The sequence below is a fragment of the Trachypithecus francoisi genome, unplaced genomic scaffold (genome assembly GCF_009764315.1).
Source record: "Trachypithecus francoisi isolate TF-2019V2 unplaced genomic scaffold, Tfra_2.0 Contig00245, whole genome shotgun sequence".
NCBI classification, from domain to species: domain Eukaryota; kingdom Metazoa; phylum Chordata; class Mammalia; order Primates; family Cercopithecidae; genus Trachypithecus; species Trachypithecus francoisi.
The window spans coordinates 29,292-50,599 of NW_022680524.1; the positions used below are offsets into that span (position 1 = coordinate 29,292).

Consider the following 21,308-nt stretch of genomic DNA (forward strand, 5'->3'; position numbering starts at 1 on the left):
CATGATACCCAGTGCTTCAAATGACCTAAGCAAAAGAATCCCCCCGCCCCGCCTTTCTTCTGATGCGTGGCAAACCAAGTTTCATTCATAGCAACTAGAAATTCCAGTGGCCTGGTCTTTGCTGGCACATGGCAGCAGGACTGGCTTGAGGGATGCTGCTGGGTGAAATGAAAGAGCTCAGCAGTTCTGCTTTGTGCTGTCCTGGCCAGAAAAATCTTTGCTGCTTGTCATCCCATCTTCCTCCACTAGAAGCCTGAGAAATGAGGCATGCTCAGGTGTTTAAAGTGGTCACAGGGCTGGCCGGGTGTGGTGGCTCACACCTGTAATCCCAGCACTTTGGGAAGCTGAAGCCAGCAGATCACTTGAGGTTAGGAGTTCGAGACCAGCCTGGCCAACATAGTGAAAGCTCATCTCTGCTAAAAATACAAAAAAAAAAAAAAAAAAAAAAAAATAGCTGGGTGTAGTGGCGGGTGTCTGTAGTCCCAGCTACTTGGGAGGCTGAGGCAGGAGAATTGCTTGAACCTGGGAAGTGGAGGTTGCAATGAGCCGAGATCGTGCCACTGCACTCCAGCCTGGGTGAGAGTGTGAGACTCCACTCAAAAAACAAAAAGTGCTCACAGTGTCATAATACCACCGAAGGTACTGTCCCACCTTGTCCTCCTGGTGGCCGAGCAACTTAAATCAGACCAGAATAGATGGATGCTTAACCCTTTCAATCCTGAAGGCCCATGCAGTTAGTTTCTCCTAAGATACATACACCATGTCCAGTTTCTAAGATTACTGCTGCATTTCTTAGTTGTTGAAAATCAACCATGCCATTATTTCCACACTTTCTCTATCCTTCCTCAGGCCTGATGAGTTTTTTTCCCACTCTTTCAGGGCTCATTGTTGGGGTGATCCTGAGGTATGGTACCCCTGCTACCAGTGGCCGTGACAAATCACTCAGCTGCACTCAGGAAGACAGGGCCTTCAGTACCTTATTAGTGAATGTCAGCGGAAAGTTCTTCGAATACACTCTGAAAGGAGAAATCAGCCCTGGCAAGATCAACAGCGTAGAGCAGAATGATATGCTACGGAAGGTGAGCTGGGGACACTCAGTCATCATTGTCCTGACATGGTTGTTGATTCCCTGACTTGTCTTGACCTTGTGGAGAGAAATCCTTCCAAACTCCTGGATTACTGGTAACATTCCTGGCTCTCTGTTTTGTTAGGAAGCTTTTTGGTCCGTGATGAGGAGAAGGAAGAACCAGATCTTTAACTTGAGCCTTTCAGCTAGTGACCTTCGTGGGTGTGTTAGCATCTGTAGTTGAAATGGGTCACTGATTGTGCAATGGATTTGTACGTCCCCACTCAGGTCATTTATCCAGCCACCATCTCCTCTTTGCTATGTCTCTTATCTTTCCTGTGGTTTAGGGATAATATTGCTATTTTCTTAAAATAAGATTGATTTCACCTTTAGCTTAATTTATTCAGTATTCACAAGGGTAATTCTTAGTTACTCACGGTTCTTTTGCTATATCCTACAAATATTTGAGTGCTTACTCTTATTGGTGATTGATGCCAAAGGCTTAATGAATCTTCAGGGGAAGAAGAAGATCTTGTTGTCTTAGAATTAGAGTCCAAGCATTTTCATTTAATGTTGGAGTAGCAACATAGTCCACATGAAAAAGCATTATGCATCTCCTTGCACGGGTAATTTCCAGGATAAGCAAGAAATCTGTATTAATTGATGTATACTGCATTATCTTATAGACCAGGCTTCATCAGAAGGAAACCTTCTGTATAGCAGTCTTGGGAGACCCAGGTTGTGGGGAGCCCCTTTTAATACAGCACAAGGTATGTGAAGGCTGACAGTGAAAGGCAGAGTGTAGCGTGTGCTCCAGAAATTAAATTCTTGTTGTTTTTGGAATCTACTCTAATCCTTAAGGAAAATTATTCTCTACCTGGAGCATTAAACATGACCATCTTTTCTGTGTCCCTAATGGCAGTACTCTTTGCTCTCAGCTCTTCATAAGAAAGCATGGGGTTTTCATAAACATTCTGAAATTCAGTGCAACTGAGAAAGAAACCCAATGTAAATATCGCACTTAATGGCTGTTTGGAAATGGCAGCTTGAGCCCTTCATATTGGATAAGATGGGGGAAAAGGTAAATGATACCAACACATTTCCATCTTTCAGTTCATAATAGAAGAGGAAGCTGACTTTTGCTCTCTTATCTTTAGAAACCTGTTTATTTAAATCCCCTCTGTTTAAAACTTTGCTGCACAAAGCAAAGGTGGGAGAACAAACAAGGCCAGGATGATTGTTGCTAGTTGAGGGAAAAGAGACATGTTGATTGACTGAGACAGCTGAAGAGACAGCGTGATTGATAAGGAGAGGATTGAACTGAGTGTCAGAAAACCCTTGTGCTAGTTTGTACATTATTGGGTTTGGTGGCATCCAGCAAGTTTCACTGCCTTTGGGCCCAGTGTCCTCATATTGGGTAGGTACTGTCCAAGGCTCCTTCTCATTCTGACATTCCCTGCTTTGCAGAACGCTCTTCTTTAACAAGAAGAGAGAATAGAGCATCATTTGAAAGAATCTACTTTTATTAGGCTGATTAACACCTCCAGTTTCTAAACAAAAAAGTTAACGTTTAATAACTAGAATGAAGGTTTAAAAATAATTAATTGAAACACAAGCCAAGTAATCGACCAGCATGAACAAATTCTTTAAAAAGTTAGCATGTTTATAGCATGCTGAATTTTTTTCTGGATATGATAAAACTTTGCTCTCTAAAAGTTTCAGAGTAATTTGATTAATTTCCCTGTATCAAACCTATAAGAAATTTCAGTTCCTTTAAAGTTGCCCAATTTATGCTGCTGTTCAGGAAGCCACTAACATTGCTGGTGACTTTGATTTAGGCTACATCAAGTGTCACAGAAGGCTGGTCACTCAAAAGAGACTTAAATTCAGCACAATTTTGTCTATAAAGGATTCTGTGAGAGGATCCAGGAAGTTAACAAAGAATCACGATGGCATCTTTTATTGCAGTTGAGCCTTTACAAAGGTGTGATGAAAATCAAGATTTTGTTTTGTTTTGTTTTGTTTGTTTTTTGAGATGGAGTCTCGCTCTGTTGCTCAGGCTGGAGTGCAGTGGCGCAATCTCAGCTCACTGCAACCTCCGCCTCCCGGGTTCAAGCGATTCTCCTGCCTCAGCCTCCCAAGTAGCTGAGATTACAGGCATCTGCCACCATGCCTAGCTAAGTTTTGTATTTTTAGTAGAAATGGAGTTTCACTGTATTAGCCAGGTTGGTCTCGAACTCCTGACCTTGTGATCTGCCCGCCTCGGCCTCCCAGAGTGCTGGGATTATAGGCATGAGCCACCACGCCTGGCCAAGATGTTTTTATGAAGAACACTAGCCAGAAGCTTCTGTGAGTTCTCAAAATTGCATAAAACTGTTGTGTCTTACTGTGTTTTAAAACAGCACAAGCAAGATCATAAGAGCAAAAGTGTTATGGGGAGAAGAGCATGCCAGTCCATGGAGAGTCATAGCTTCTCCTCTGGTATAAGTCCATGATTTTTCACATTTATGTTGTTTGCTCTAAATATTCAAACTTTAGTCAATGGCTTCAAATATTAAGCAGATATTATAGCATGAATTGGAGTTAAATAAAAAATTGGCTTTTTTTTTCTTTTTAAACTTTCAGGTAACATTCGATCCAGAAGTATTTTTCAACATTCTTCTGCCTCCAATTATTTTTCATGCTGGATACAGCTTAAAGAAGGTAAGAGGTTTTTGCCAGTATTTCTGAAATCATGTGAATCTCTGTGTTAATTTACCTGCATAATTTTCTAGTTATTTTTCTTCTCCCAGATTGCTTATTACTTTGTTCTTCACCCACTCAGAGACTATAGTTGACTTCTCATCAATGATTCATTTCTGTTTTAAAATCTGGAACTCCCATACATTGTCAGTGGGAATGTAAAATGGTACAGCCACTCTGGAAAACAAGTTGGCAGTTTCTAATAAAACTAAAGTTGAAATTGCCATATGACCCACAATTTCACTCGTAGGGATTTATCTCAGAGAAATGAACACCTGTGTTCACATAAAAACCTATACATGATTGTTCATACCAACTTGTAATAGACGAACACTGGAAACAACCAAAATGTTCTATAATAGGTGAATGGTTAAACAAACTATGGTATATCCATATTGTAGACTACTACTCAACAATAAAACAGAACAACCTGGCCGGGCGCGGTGGCTCAAGCCTGTAATCCCAGCACTTTGGGAGGCCGAGACGGGTGGATCACGAGGTCAGGAGATCAAGACCATCCTGGCTAACACGGTGAAACCCCGTCTCTACTAAAAAATACAAAAAACTAGCCGGGCGAGGTGGCGGGCGCCTGTAGTCCCAGCTACTTGGGAGGCTGAGGCAGGAGAATGGCGTAAATCCAGGAGGCGGAGCTTGCAGTGAGCTGAGATCCGGCCACTGCACTCCAGCCTGGGCAGCAGAGCGAGACTCCGTCTCAAAAAAAAAAAAAAAACAAAAAAAACAGAACAACCTATTGATACACCCAATGACCTTTATGGATCTCAAAGGCATTATGCCAAGTGAAAAAAATCCAATCTCTAAAGGTTTCATTTATATAGCATTGTAGAAATGACAAAATTAAAGGGTTGGAAAACAAATTAGTGGTTGCCAGTGAATAGGGATGGTGGGGGCATTGGGATGGGGGTGCTTATAAAAGGGTAGCATGAGGGACATCTTCAGGGTGATGGAACAGTTGTGTATTTTGATTGTGGTGATAGTCATGCAAATCTACACATTTGGTTAAATGACAGGGAACTATGCACACACATAATACATATAGTGCCAGTTTCTTGGTTTTGATATTGTATCATAGTTATGTAAGATGTAACCACTGGGGGAAACTGGGCAAAGGGCACATGAGACCTCTCTATACTTAATCTTTGCAACTTATGTGAATCTATAATTATTCCAAAATAAAACGTTTTAAAGAAACTAAGTATCCTTATTACTGAGGGCCATCGTGCTAGACAGCAAGGTTAGGTCAGAGCTTCTAGTTATTTAAAATACAAAATACCAGCCTAGGCAACATAGCAAGACCATGCCTCTACAAAACGTAAAAAAATTAGCTGGGCATGGTGGTACATGCCTGTGGTCCTAGTTACTCTTGGAGGAGTCTGAGGTGGGGAGCTTGAGCCTAGGAGTTTGAGGCTGCAGTGAGCCTTGATTGTATCTCTGTACTCCAGTCTGGGCCACAGAGCAAGACCCGGTCTCTAAAAAATACATACATACATACATACATACATACATACATACATACATACAAATGCCAAATATCTTTACAAATATTTATGGGTGGCTCCCTCCCTCTCCCATTGTGGTAATATTGTCTGAAAATTAAGCCTCCCCAAAGGCAGGTAACAACTGTGGAACTTGTTTCAGCTCTCTTTCTGAATGAGGACTAAAGGAAACCTTTTCAGTGAGTCTAGAGAAGAGAGATTTTGCCTGACAATAAAACTCAGCAACATCCTTAGGATCTACAAAATGCCCCCGAAACTGATAAACTCTAGCTAGATCAGTTGAGAAAAAAGGAGGAAAGAAACAAACTACCTGTATTAGGAATAAAGGAAGGGACTTTACTACAGACTCTGCAGATATCAAAAGGATAAGGGAATACTATGAACAATTTTTGTGCCAATAAGTTTGACAACATCCTGATGAGATCTTGCCATGAAAAACAACTCAAAAAAAGAAAAATAAATAAATCTGGCAACCCAGGTGAAATGGACAAATTCCTTGAAAGACGTAAATTATCAACCTGAGAAGAGATGGAAAGCTTGAACAGACCTATATTAAAGAAATTGAGTTCATAATGAAAAACCTTTCCAGACACCCATATGGCTTTACTGGTGAATTATATCAAGCATTTATGGAATAAATAATACCAATCTTATACAAATTCTTTCACAAAATAGAAAAGGGAATACTTCCCAATTCATTTTATGAGAGGATGCCGGCCCATCAGGCTGGGTTTTCTATCAAAGTCACTCTGCACTTTTCAGATGGTTTTTAAACAATTTCCAACCAACATAAATATAGTTTACAGAACATTTGGTATGCATTAAGAACAGATATTCTTTATTTCTGTTTTTACATCCATTCTTTCTAATCTTCAGAGAAACTCTGTAAGAAGGTGATGGTGATTGAAGATTAGTTCACACTGCTTCTGCCCCAGATTTCCGACTCATTGATAAACAGACACAAAGAGTTAACTTGTGATTAAATGATTAATTTATGATCCAAAGTCCCTGGTAGATGCATGTTGGAGTATGTCACTTAACCTTTAGTAATGGGGCTTCTTACACCCTACCTCATGAATTGAGGACAGGTACCCTTTAGCCAGGTTGGTCACAGTTACACTTAAGGAGGCTGCAATGGAGAGATCCTAGAAATTGCTGGGCCTGCCAAAAGCTGCCTCTTTTGCTCACAGCATGGAGGCTAAAGGAGCAAGAACAATTCCCCACCTTGCACAACAAGGTCAAGATTACAAGTCAGGGTCAAACTCACTTCCTCTTTCAGAGATCAAGTGACCCTTCTTACTGCATAACCTTCAGGGCAGGAGGGGAAGGGGGAGAGAAATGGAACGTAAGTTCCATCTCCATAATAGGTGCTTGAGGAGCGGAGGCTGTGTGTTTCTGCACACCAGCCCAGTGTGTTTGTGTACTCACATGTAGAGTGTCCTGCGTTTTACTGATGATGAATCTCAGCTCAGAATGATTAATGATGTATATGAGATTACATAGATAGTGTGGGACTGAGTCAAGGTGACTCAGTCTGTCTGACTCCAGGGCCCAGAGTTGTTCTTTTGTGCCTTATTGCCTCTGGATTTAGGTTTTCTGTACAAAAAAAGACCATATCGTTTACCTGACTACTCTGGGTTGCCGGGGTCATCCGAATTTGTATGTCATTTCTGACATGTAATAGATGGGAGATGGTTATTATGGGTATAAATTACGTTATTTTTTACGTAAGTGGATAATTTGGGAACTCTTCTTCAGATCAAATGGGTGATGAGTAATTTGATATTTTACATAACTAATCTTAATGTATAATCAGTCATAGTTGTTTTAAAATGAAACCAAATCATGGGTTGTGAAAGCCACTCTGATGGTTGAAAGACATTTTAGTTTTTGCAGAACCTTCCCTTTATCAGCACCATTTTCTCAAAAGAAAAACAGCTCACAGGCTTTGCCAGTTCCCAATCAATTTGTTTTTGAAATACTAGCCTGAGTAGGAAAAAAAACCCACTAATTCTCTGCTCTCACACTATGGTAACCAACACAGAAGACTTCTGTGATTAAATGTGGGAGGGATTTCTCCCTGCCAGCAAACAGGCAATCAGTTCTGCAGCAGACACCAGCTGGGTGTCCTCCAGTTCAGTTCTGACACTATCTACCTGGAGATACTGCCAGACCCCACGGAAGGCTGAGTCCCACAATACTGCCCCCCGCCCCATCTCAGACACCTGTCACAAGTCTGGAACTTCTGACTGCCTGGCTTCAACTTGGGGTTCCCATGACCCCCTCTTTCATTACATTGTTATAGTGGCTCACAGAACTCAGGGAAACACTCATATTTACCAGTTTATTATAAAAGATATTACAAAGGATACAAATTAAGAGATGCATAAGGCAAAGTGTGGAGAAAGGGGCATGGAGCTTCCATGCCCTCCCAGGGCACCACCATCCAGGAACCTCCATGTATTCAGCTATTTGGAAGCTCTTGGAACCCCATCCTCTTGAACTTTTTATGGAGGTTTCATTGCATAGCCATGATTGACAATCCTGTAGAAAAGTGACTGGACAAAAGGGGCGTGATCTAATGCTGACAGACTGAGTGGGGAAACCCAGCAAGGCCTATGTGTTCAGATTCTTCTTGGCCTTTCTGTGTGGCATACCTTCCTCCCCAGTATGGGGCAGGATCCCTTCTGAAATGAGGGTCTTATGGCCTACTTCAAAAAGGCAGGAGAAAATTAGAGTATATTTTTAGTTTCTATGGCCTGCCTTGGGACAGAAAAGGAGCAGATGAAAGGAGGGCAAGAGAAGGTCAGAGAGATTCTATTTTTTTTTTGCTACCTGCTTCTGAGGCCTAAAGTGCCCAACATTACAACAAAAGACTAACAAGAGCTATGGGAGCTTATGAGCCAGGAACTGTAGATGAAAACCAATACATACACATCATAATATCACAGCTAGTCTTTCAGGTTATCAACTATTAGTTTAGTCTCTTTCCTTTTTAAATTGCCCCTATAAAGGCACCTAAATAGTTGGTCCTTAATATGGTTACCATCTCTGATGAAACCTGTTGTCAGTGAAATGTGTAATAAATATTTCACCATTTAACGGATGGTATATACACAGATAACATTCAGACCCTCTGACCTATGCACATCATATAGCTATCATGCAGACCCGGGCCTTCTGACTTGAAAAAAGTTCTCATTGGAATTAGCTTTGATTTTGTGCTACCACTCCTGGTTTGCTTAGAGGGCTTTGGCAGGGAAATAATTCACCCATAGAAGCCATTATTGGTGGACTCCCCCACCAAACACACACACACACACCACACACACACACACACACACACACACACTCTCTCTCTCTCTCTCTCTCTTTCTCTCTCTCTCTGTCTCTCTTCTCTCTCTCTCCTTCTGTCTCTCTCTCTTCTTCACTCTCACACACATATACAATAACATGTTAAAACTTGCCAGTGAGGAATGGGAGGGGCTTAGAATGGTACAGCCAGAAATTGGGATGTCAGGTATATTTTCACCAAAGCAAAACTTCTCATCCTGGCCTGTCTTGGGCTTATAGTTTTGAAGACTTTGCCAGGGCATGCCATCATCTCCTTTTGTCTCTTCTTGTCATTTGATAATTGAGGAGGAAAAGTAAGGGAGATTCTGAACTAATCATGGCTGTATTGTAACCAAATAAGGGTAGGATGAAAGATCTAGGATTTTACTGGATACCTCCTGTCCTTTCTTTCCCAAAGAGAGGTGGGAATGGAAGAACTGGGTAGCAGGGCAGCTTGCACAGTGAGAGCATGATGCTTTGGGGTCGGGAGACCACCTTTCCAGTCTGGGCCTTGGTTTGGTGGACATGTGACTTGAAGCAGCTTACATCATGCCTTTGAACCTTGGGTTCTCTCATATAAGATGGTCCAAATAATACCTTCCAGATAGATCATTGTGAGAATTGGATGGGCTAATATATGTGAAAACACTTTGTGAACTATGAAGTATACATTTAAGTACTAGACATAATACACAAATAGGTAGTATAGCTTTTCAAAATACAGTTAAGTTTCAGCTCGCATCAGCAGATATGAACGGGAGATGGGTAATTGTGTGTGTGTGTGTGTGTGATTTTAGAATATATTATGAAAGTATTTTTGGCTACAGATTTACATTCCTAATTTTTTGCTTTGGCTAATGTCATGAATATGAATTTATCTAATTTATATTCAGAGTTACCATGGGAATATCTACCCAAAGGAAAGCTGAGTGGCAAGGAAAAGCACATCTGGGATTGAAATTCGTTCTTGGATACCTCACAAGTGTCATTCATCTGGTGCCTTGTTCTTGGTGCACTCCTGGCCCTCCCTGATTGAAGCCGTTTCTGGAGCTTTTAAAGAGAAGCAGACTCACAGCTGTTGATGTTTTTGAAATATATATTTTTCAAAACATTGATGTATAAATGCATTTGATTAAAAACAAAAAGGCGGTTATTTAAGAGGCAAACATAATGTGTCCATCTTATGTACAGGCAGCACCCTCATTCGGTGCCTGTCAGCATGGCAAGCCCTTGAAGGATTCTCTCCTGAGCAGGTGGCTTAGGGGCAGCAGGCATTCCTTAACACCTTCTTCACTGACTCAGATAGGGGCAAGCACTCGGAAGGCCCTGTGTCTGGGATGCACGCCAGAGGACACCTGCAGCCCTTTGTCTGGTCATGCTTCGTGGTGGCTGCCTGATCTTGTCTGGGTTCTTCTTCCTGCACCCTGTCTTTTTCTGATATTGCCCAGGTGACATGCTGGGGTTCTTCTGCCTTTAAAAAAAATTTAGGTAAAGTGTTCCTGGCCCTTGTTTGATCAGGGTGTTGGGAGATTTTGTCTGTTTGTGTTAAATAGTTCTGATTGTCCAATGAGAATGGCTTATGCCTTGAGGAGGCAGAACTGTGTCTTAGGATCCCAGGAACAGGCAGAATTTCCTCCGTTGGAATATCCCACAGGCCTAATGACTTGTAAGAAGTAAATCCTTCAAAGACAACATGGTAAAACAAGTAAATCTGTGTGTGTGTGTGTGTGTGTGTGTGTGTGTGTGTGTGTGTGTTTGCATTTTTAAGGTAACCAATGAATGTGCAGAAGCATTGAAAGGATTGCAGTTTTGCCACCTCTTTCTGAATAATTTCTAGATGTGATATTGATGTGTGTTTCTTTTTGTATAAACTTGGCCATCTTAAATGGAACTGTTTTTCATTTCTCCACATCCATCTCTATTGTCCCTCTTTCCCAGGCTTCAGACATTAATCTAGATGAATATAAGGAGACGCTTCAGGTTCCATGAGCAGATATTTAGGACTCTGTTTTCTGACCTCAAATTAAGCAGAAAGCTCATGACATAGCACTTTCACACTTTATTTGTTTTAAACTTCTATCTGTGATGATATTCTGACGTACCACCAGAACTGGAAGTGATGTGCTGAATCACTGAGTAAAATGGTTTGGGTTAAATCTATAAAAATGATTGGTCTACTCACACACACACGTGCACAACATATACACACGCTTACTGTAATTTAATGTAATCATCCAGAGCAGTTTTGTCTGGAAATTTACTAAGTCCTTGCTTACTTGCTCACTACCTGGCCGTATAGAAGATAACTTAAAACCATGATGTCTAAGGTTAAATAGCACCATATAGGAGTAACTTCAGTTGTTACTTGATGTAATGGAAACAGTAAGTAGAGTTCCACTTTTTAGAGACTTTTAATGTGTTTCTTAAGCTCATTGTTGAAAATCACAATGTGATTCCTGGGTTTTGTTTGTTTGTTTTATTCAGAGACACTTTTTCAGAAATCTCGGGTCTATACTGGCCTATGCCTTCTTGGGGACTGCTGTTTCATGTTTCATTATTGGGTAAGTGAACCTTTGTATTATAACCAAATTAGCACACGTTCCATAGGGATGAGGTCCATTTGGGTCCACAGAGTTCAGTATTTTGATATTTTTGATGGCAGTCAGGATCGAGAGTTACACTGTTCAGTATGGTAGCTATTAGCCACATGTGGCTATTTAAATTAAGATCAATTTACATGAAATAAAATTATACCCAACACCTAGATCTTGGTTTCTATTATCATTCTTTGATAAAAAGAGCCAGAGCCCCTTGCAGAAATGGCTAATTCTAGGGCTGGGGCAGGAAATATACAAGATGAAAAGGGAGTATCTTATAATGCCAGAAAGTAAGGAAGTGCTCAGAAAACAGACAGGCAAAAGAATGTGGGGGATGTCAAAGGGACACAAGAGCCAACCTGAAAGCCCCTGTAATGGTCAAAGCCCCCCCCAGCCAATGGCTGAAGAACAACAAAACAAATAACATTCTATTAGATTATCCCTAAGAGCATTAAGTAAATATCCCTGAGTCCATATGGATATAAATAAGCGATTGGATGGATAAATAAATGGGGGAGAAGAGACAAATCTCCTGTGCGAAGAATTCCAAATACTTCATGTAGATACATCCCCCTCAAGGAGGTAGAGCTCAGTCCCCTCCCACTCCCTCTTTGAGTGTGGGCTGTGCATAGTGACTTCTTTCTGAAGAGTACAGTACAGAAAGCAGGAAAAAAGAGTAGCTTTACAGTGGAGAAGCCTGACAAATACTACTTCAACCAGGTGATCAAGGTCAACAACAGCAGTGGTAAGTCACGTTGATAGTATGTACCTTGATATTTGTGATGAGAAGGATACTCTACCTCTCTGGTCATTCACTTAAAACCACATTACCTCAGTATAACCATGAGAAAAAAAAATCAGACAAATCCTAGTCGAAGGATATTCTACAAAATATCTGACCAGTACTCCTTAAATCTGCCAAGGTCATCAAAAATGAGCAAAGTCTGGCCAGGCGCGGTGGCTCACGCCTGTAATCCCAGCACTTTGGGAGGCTGAGGCAGGTGGATCACAAGGTCAGGAGATCGAGACCATCCTGGCTAACACGGTGAAACCCTGTCTCTACTAAAAATACACACACACACACAAATTAGCTGGGCGTGGTGGCGGGCGCCTGTAGTCCCAGCTACTCAGGAGGCTGAGGCAGGAGAATGGTGTGAACCTGGGAGGTGGAGCTTGCAGTGAACTGAGATCACGCCACTGCCCTCCAGCCTGGGTGACAGAGTGAGACTCCATCTCAAAAAAAAAAAAAAAAAAAGCAAGGTCTAAGAAACTGCTGTCACAGCCATGAGGAGGCTAAAGGGATTAGATGACTAAATGTCATGTGGTATCCCGGATAAGATCCTGGAACATAAAAAGGACATTAGGTTCAAAACTAAGAAAATCTGAATAAAGTTAGGATTTTGACGAATTTTTTAACAACTGGCTAGAAACCTGGAGATAATAGCAGGGGCCTTTTGTGCCATCAAAAAAGGAGGGGCTTGGACTTATCCTTTAAGAGATACACATTATTGAAGAATGACACATTACATAACTGGCATTAGTGATGATGGGAAGGAAAATGGGGAAAAGGCTGCCGGAGAAGTCTATTGTGTAGGTCACAGACTGGTGGAAGGAAATGGAGAGGAAGGTCTTGTTCCAGGAATGTTTAAAGGGTACATGAAAGAAGCCTTTGATAAGCAACAAAGGGCAAATCAAATCTGTAACATACAATTGCTGTGAAATGAAATTGAACTGGTTAAGTGTCTAGAACAGTGTCTGGCACACAATAGGCAAGCATTAAGTTATAGCTGTTTCTTCTCAAAAGGATTCCATTCTGTGAATAGTTCTTTTGCTCCTAGCTTAGCTAGTCCATCCTTCTAAGCATTTGAGACACAAAGGTGGGCAGTGGCATCAAGAATCTCATTATTAGAGCGTTGGCTGTAGGGTATGAGTCAAGTCCATGGTTATTTTTACTCCTCTAACCCCTGCAGCTGCTGCTATCACTGCTGCTGCCACCACACACACACACACACGCACACACATGCACGTGCATGCACACATACCCTTGTAACACGTACTAGACCTTTTCACACTCCTCACTCCTCCCAATTTGCAAGCTGTCTTGTAGGAAATGTTCTTCCTCCAAGCTGAAAAATTTAACTTGGTAGTCCCTCTTAGCCCATGTCACAGTCTACATAGCATAAGGAGGGCTATTGCTGGCCCGCCTGACCCATGCAAAGAGTGAAAGGCCAGATACCTTGATGGGTATATGGATGTTCTAATAGGACATTTAAAGATATTTGCCTCTTTTTCCTTTCTTTGAAATAATTTTTGGCAGAGAAGGCAGTAGCAGGTCAATCCCTTGGATCTTTGTGACCAACCCATTTTTTTTTCTCTCTGTTTTCATACAGTCTACTGATTTCTCTGACTTTAAATGCATTATCTTAGAATCTTGTGAGTTTTGTAGCAACTTATTGCTACAAAAACATTATGCCAGGTTCTGTCTCTTCCTTTCTTCTGTATTACCCAGTTGTTTCAAATGCTTTAGCTTTGTTGCTAATTGAAGACTGTGCTTCATGGTTGCTTTAGTTGTTGGAGTACAACTTTTAAAAATGAAATGTTCAGATATTTCAGCAAGATGACATTAACTTACAAACTCTTACTTGATGCCAAAGTCCTATTTGCCAATGTCTCTGATAAGTTTCCAACCATGGCAGCTGCCTGTTATTTTCATAAATCTCTAAGAACAGCATTCTAGTACTATTCTGCTTGCATGTTTGCTAAGTTACTTATTTGTTTCTCCTGACATAGTTTACCTTACCTTCTTACAGAAATCTCATGTATGGTGTGGTGAAGCTCATGAAGATTATGGGACAGCTCTCTGATAAATTTTACTACACGGACTGTCTCTTTTTTGGAGCAATCATCTCTGCCACTGACCCAGGTATTTGGCTTTGCGTATTTGGCTTTATTATTATGGTATTCCATTATTTAAATCTTAAAAAGTTCAGAGAAATCATTAACTTTTGTTAAAGTAGGGAGAATGTAGGGAGAATGTAGTATTTATTTGCCTGGCATGGTGGTGGAAGAAGTGACCAATAGGTGGGTCTAACAGACTTAGATGGCTTTTCTTTTACTTTTTCCTTTTTTGAGACAGGATCTCACTCTGTTGCCCAAGCTGGAGTGCAGTGGTGCAATCACAGCTCACTGAAGCCTTGACCTCCTGGGCTCAAGCAATCCTCCTGCCTCAGCCTCCCAAGCAGTGGGACTATAGTTAGAGGGCTTTTCTAAGAAGGGCATGCAGTTTCCTTTTATATTATTAATTTTTCATTGTTGTAAAAATGCCTGACATAAAATTTACTATTTTAACAATTTCTTTCTTTTTTTTTTTTTTTTTTGAGATGGAGTCTTGCTCTGTTGCCCAGGCTGGAGTGCAGTGATGCGATCTTGGCTCACTGCAGCCTCCACCTCCCAGGTTCACGCCATTCTCCTGCCTCAGCCTCTCAAGTAGCTGGGATTACAGGTGCTCGCCACCACACCTGGCTAATTTTTTTGTATTTTTAGTAGAGGCGGGTTTCACCGTGTTAGCCAGGATGGTCTCAATCTCCTGACTTCGTGATCCGCCCGCCTCAGCCTCCCAGAGTGCTGGGATTACAGGTGTGAGCCACCATGCCCAGCCTATCTTAACAGTTTCTAAGTGTATAGTTCAGTAGCGTTAAGTATACCCACGTCATTGTGAAACCAATCCCCAGAACTTTTTCATCTTGCAAAACTGAAATACTGTACCCATTAAACAACAACTCCCCAGTCCCCCTTCCCTGCAGCCCCTGGCAGCTATCTTTGACTTTCTGTCTCTATGAACTTGACTACTGTAGAAATTTCATACAAGTGAAATCATACAGTATTGTCCTTTTGTGACTGGCTTATTTCACTTAGCATAATGTCCTCAAAGTTCATCCATGTTATAGCATTTGTCATAATTTCCTAACCTTTAAGGCTGAATAATATTCCGTTGTATCTGTATAGCATGTTTTTTTTGTTGTTGTTGTTTTGTTTTGTTTTGGTTTGGTTTTTGAGATGGAGTTTTGCTCTTGTTGACCAGGGTGGAGTGCAATGGCATGATCTTGGTTCACTGTAACCTCCGCCTCCCAGGTTCAAGCGATTCTCCTGCCTCAGCCTCCCGAGTAGCTGGAATTACAGGCATGCACCACCACGTCCAGCTAATTTTTTTGTAATTTTAGTAGAGACAGGGTTTCTCCATGTTGGTCAGGCTGGTCTCAAACTCCCAACCTCAAGTGATCCACCCGCCTCGGCCTCCCAAAGTGCTGGGATTGCAGGCATGAACCACCACACCTGGCTATATAACATGTTTTGCCTTTCATCTTAGAATGACTAATTTGGTCATAAGTTTTACACTTAGATTTTCTTCTTTCTCAGTGTTGCCCTTTTGCCTTCTTTTATGTAACATATCATTTGGTTTAAATAATACCTTTTCTTAGTAGAAACACACATGATTATCTGTAGTGAATGTAATTTAATTTGTAAACTCCTTTTGTGCAGCATTCCTAGAGGACTGTGCACTGTGACATGGTTTTTATTCATCAATCCCTTGCCCTGTATTTTTCAAGTGTTGGTTGAACCAATTCTTACAAGTGATTATTACACCCTCCCTTGCAGCTCAAAAACAAACAAAAAAGTTATCCTTTCCAAGTTGGAACCTATAATTTGATCAGTTTGCATAAAGTAGTTACAGCTATTCTCTTCCTTAGTGTCAGCTATTGAGAGTACACCTTAGGGAAAGAAGTTCTGGAGAATGAGCTGCTCCTGTCCTCACGGTAGAGATGGAAAGGTCTGTTCAATGTCTTCAATGCCCTCTAATATTCTGAACAGTGTTAACCTTAAAGATACTAAGATATCCCACTTGACCGTGCCTCTTGGGGGTCCTCTCCATCAGTGCTATCTTATAGATCTTTCTGTGAAGATAGAGATGGTCTATAATCTGCGAGTCCATTGTGGTAACCAGTAGCCACATGTGGCTTTTGAGCACTTGAAATGTAGGGTAATGCAATTGGGGGACTGATTTTAACTTTTATTTAATGTTAAGTAATTTAAATGTATATAGCCACATGTGGCTAATGGTTACCACATCAGACAGCATAGCTCTAGACAGTGTGTGGTTCTAAAGAATCTCAATGTTCAAAAAAAAAAAAAAAAAACTTGACCTCTCTTACACTCATATTTTATTACAAACATCCTGAGTAAATTAGTATTGAAGACTTGGCTGTCGAGGCACTCTGGTTTGTGAAAAGGTGGGATTTGGAGTCACAGGCCTTGGGTTGAGTTCTAGCCCTACCAATCACTGATCGGGTAGCCTGGGCACATATTATCCCCTGACATCAGTTTCCTCATCTATAAAGTAGAAATGATGGCACCTATTTCCTAAGGCTATTGTGAAGATGAAATGAAACAACACGTGTAAGGTATAGAGTGTACCATCTCTAAATTATGCTGGTCTGTGTCCACATCTGACTCAGACAGATTTCTCAGTTTTCCTTATGTTTAAAAAATAAATAAATAACAGATCATCTCTTAACCCAAGCATGTTTCCAAAGAGAACTCTGAAAATCAGTTTTATTATTTTAATCCTGTGCTGTCTGTGACTGTCTCCAGATGTGTGTCTGTGGAGAAATAGATCTTCATAAGTCTGAGAAAGGTGTTTAGTCTGTCTGAAAATGTGTTTCTAAGTATACTCATCTATAATTTTATTACTGACGTCTTACTAGTACCACTAACAAGTAAAGGGAAGTTAGTTTAACATAAAGATTGTTGATATTGTTTCCTGAGCTATCAGTGTTACTTCATTTAATTGGATAGAGAGGCTTACTTTTCTAGATTATCTTTGTAATTGTTTACTTCCCTTTAATGTGTCTATGCTATAGTAGAAAATAATGGAAGGCATTACCATGCTACTCCATTTTCACTTGGCCTATGAAGATTGGCATAGTAAGGGTTTTATAGAAATGGAAGTTGTAGAAAATTCAAAGTTTAAACTTATTAAACATCAGGACATTAACTTTAACTGCTTTTTAAATAGAAATCTTCCTGAAATGTAGAATGTTTTTGCAAATTACAAGTATTTTACCAGCCTCCTAGAAATCTGTTGTTTGAAAACTTGGGTCATAAAAGAGATAAAAACTTAAGTGCAGAGTTAAGCCTCACAAGACCAGATTGACTTCTAGTGTCTGCTGCATCAAACAAAAATTCTGATATTGGCAGCCTGGGCAACATAGAACTTCATTCCCACAAAAAAATTTAAAAAATTAGCTGGCCGTGGTGGTGATTGCCTATAGTTCCAGCTGCTCGGGGGCTGAGGCAAGACAATTGCTTAAGCCCAGAAGTTTGAGGCTGCAGTGAGCTGTGATCGCACTACTGCACTCCAGCCTGGGTGACAGAGCAAGACCCTGTCTTTAAAAAATGAAACAAAAAACTTTATAGTATTAGGATACAGAGTCATATTGACTGATATCAAGGAATAAGAATCCTTGTCCCTGATTACTGTACTTGGCTTGAGACATGAGTCTTTGGTCTTCTGGTCAAAGTTGACACAATGTGTGTGGGATAGTGTAGGCTGCACTGTGACAGGGAGCCTTCTCCACTCTGTGGTCATGTGTCATGGCTGCCATGTGCCATCTTTGTGGGCTTTTGTTTTAGACAGATCCACAATTAAAGGAAAAAAACACATTTCCACCCCATGGTGCCTTCCTAGGAAGCCACCAGAGAACACATGCCACTGCACTCCAGCCTAGGCAGCAGAGACCTGTCTAAAAAGAAAAAGAAAAGAAAAATAGAAACCTGTGAGTCAGGCTGATTGACTCAAGGAGTGCAAAGGTGATGAGTTAAAATTGAGGAAATGACATCATTGATGGTTCACAGGAAGGACATGCAATTTCCTTTTTTATTATTAATTTTTTTTTGTGGTAAAAATGCCTGACATAAAATTTACTATCTTAACAATTTCTTTTTTTTTTTTTTTTTTCTTTTGAGACGGAGTCTTGCTCTGTCGCCCAGGCTAGAGTGCATCCTCTGGACTTGGTTCAAATATGCCACCTGCCTAGTCACTTTTTCTAGACTCCATTTTCTGTTCCCTCAGCTCTTTGAGTTAGGTCTGTTTTGTGCATGTCAGTGCTTGCCACTTTGTACTGAGTGCTCGCTCACAAGGGCTAAGTGCCCTTGAGTACACGGATGAAGTGTCCATGAAAAGTTAGCTGAATGAACACATTTAGGTCCTTGAGTTTTTCCTTCTTCATATATCTGCCTTTCTTTTGTTTTTCCCACTGCCTGTACCCAGTGATCTTCAGTTAGTTAATTGTGATTTCTCAGTGTGTGTCCAGTTGGAAACAGCTATGACCCTGATTTCAAGGGTCCTGCTGTAGGGAGGAGGGCAGTTTGTCTCATCTCTCCCATCAGAAACCACTTAGCCAGTCTGTCATCCCCATCCCATCGTCTTCCAGTTGTCAGCACCCACATCCCTCTTTGTGGTCAGGCACAGACTTGCTCAGGAGGGGCACAGAAGGGTTCCTGACCTGTTTTGTGAGATAATGAGCAGGGAGAATGAGAAGTTGAAACTTAGATCAATGCTATGTAAGCATTTATTGTTATTATTATTAATTATGCTTTTAGGCCAGGTGTGCTATGCATCTGTGGTCCCATCTACTTGGGAGGCTGAGGGAGCGGGGATTGCTTAAGCCCGGAGTTCCAGGCTACAGTGAACTATAATCACACCACCATACTCCAGCCTGGGCAACAGAGCAAGACCCTGTCTCAAAAAAATATAAAAATAAAAATAAAATTTTTTAAAATTGGCAAAACCAAACGGTAGCGTCAGGGAATGTGTATTGTGTGATTAAATTATAGGGAAAGGCAAGAAAATGATGACTATAAAATTTAGTTTAGTGGTTCCCTTTAGTGAAGGAAGAGGCTTCAGACTGGGATGGGACATATGAGGGACTGACAAAGTTCCATTTCTTGAACAGGGGGGTGGTTACAAGACTGGTTGGCTTATAATAACTCACTAAACTGAACATTTATTTGGCTTGGTTTTCTGATTGTATCAATTAGTAATGCTTTTGGCTGCAAAGAACAGAAAAACCTGGCTAATTCCTGCTTAAACAAATAGATATTTATCTTGGGTAGCAGTACTGGGGCTGATGTCCCAGCTTCCACTACAATCAAAAAATACTACACTGTCTTTCTGCTGCACTGTTCTGGGGTTTCAGTCACACATCAGTTGCCCCATGGAGGCAAGATGACTGCGTTGGTATCTGGCCTCTCTGCCCTCTTCCTGACAGGAAGAGGTGATGCTTTCTGCAAGAGAAGCTGGGAAAGTGGGTTTTTAGTTTTTGCAGTCCTATGGTAGAAACCATTGAGAGAGGGTAGTTGGGTATGAGTGTTGAGAGAGAACACAGCTCTTGTGCATGTATCTAGAGCGGTGGTTCTCAATCAGGGGCAATATTGCCCACACCCCTACCCCGTCATTATTATTTTAAGCAACACACACACCATATTTCAAAGGCTTGGCAAAAAGATAGAATTTATAAAATCTAATTAATCTTTTTTTTTTTTTTTTTTTTGAGATGGAGTTTCACTCTTGTTGCCCAGGCTGGAGTGCAATGGCGCAGTCTCGGCTCACCACAACCTCTGCCTCCTGGGCTCAAGCGATTCTCCCACCTCAGCCTCTGGAGTAGCTGGGATTACAGGCGCCCACCACCACACCCGGCTAATTTTGTATTTTTAGTAGAGACGAGGTTTCTCCATGTTGGTCAGGCTGGTCTCAAATCGCAACCTCAGTGATCTGCCCGCCTTGGCTTCCCAAAGTGCTGGGATTACAGGCGTGAGCCATCGCACCCGGCCTTTTTTTTTGAGATGGAGTTTCACTCCTGTTGCTCAGGCTGAAGTGCAATGGCGCGATCTTGGCTCACTGCAACCTCCGCCTCCTGGGTTCAAGTGATTCTTTTGCCTCAGCCTCCCAAGTAGCTGGGATTACAGGCGTGTGCCACCATGCCTGGCTAATTTTGTATTTTTAGTAGAGACGGGATTTCACTGTGTTGGTCAGGCTGGTCTCAAACTCATAATCTCAGGTGATCCACCTGCCTCGGCCTCCCAAAGTGCTGGAATTACAAGCGCGAGCCACCGTGCCCGGCCAAAATCTCATTAATCATTTGTATAATAACTTTGTTATTTTAACCTTGGCTCTATTGAGCCAGAGAAATCAAAGAGATCTCAACACACTGGTGAAGTCAAATCACATTGATTGTCATTATTTTTTGAAGTTCTGTAACAGATACTTTCAAAGGGTGATGGGATCACAGTGGAAAGCACAGTGTTTTGGTGCGGTGTCATTAGACTCAAGCATCATATCAAAGCTCCTTCAGATAAGGAAGATTGCCGTTTTCATTTCTGCCACAGATAGACAAGTCTGTCTTTGACTCCCTTGCTATCTCTTGAATCACCCAGTCCCACCCAAGATAGAAATTGCCTCTATAAATCTGTAATCAGTGGTTTAAGGTCAGAAACCAAAACTAATTTCTGTGCTTTTGGCTCACTTTTCAGTGACTGTGCTGGCAATATTTAATGAATTGCATGCAGACGTGGATCTTTACGCACTTCTTTTTGGAGAGAGTGTCCTAAATGATGCTGTTGCCATTGTACTGTCCTCGTAAGTAGCAGTGTTTCTCCTGGAGAAGAGACACCTTGGTTTCCTGTATGCTTTGGGCTAAATTCATCTGAAATGTATTACATATTGAATTGGGTGTTTTTCTAAATGAGATTTATCAGCTTTGTGGATAAAATTATGTTGCTTAGTGTGCCCAGCAGCAATCAGAATGCTGACGCCAGTGTAACATGGTGGCTGCAGATTAAATTAAATGAATTTACCCTGGGCAATGCTGGCCACAAATTAAATTAAATGAATTTACCCTGGCCAATGCTTGACAAAATGTAGATACCTATGTTTGTCGATATTTTCAGGTACCATGGTGTAAAACCAGTGCAGTCTTTTAAAACTGTCTCTTGTTTTTA

General features: G+C 41.2%; 1 protein-coding gene across 1 annotated transcript in view; it reads left to right on the forward strand.

Moving 5' to 3' along the window:
* The first annotated feature begins 537 nt into the window (after window positions 1–537).
* The window catches only part of SLC9A7 (solute carrier family 9 member A7), a 66,645-nt gene continuing 45,874 nt past the window's right edge, over window positions 538–21,308 (forward strand). The window contains 5 exon segments of the mRNA XM_033207528.1: window positions 538–1,079; window positions 3,692–3,769; window positions 11,140–11,216; window positions 14,063–14,175; window positions 20,841–20,946. Of these exon segments, the coding sequence (XP_033063419.1) occupies window positions 813–1,079; window positions 3,692–3,769; window positions 11,140–11,216; window positions 14,063–14,175; window positions 20,841–20,946 (641 nt within the window). The 5' untranslated portion in view covers window positions 538–812.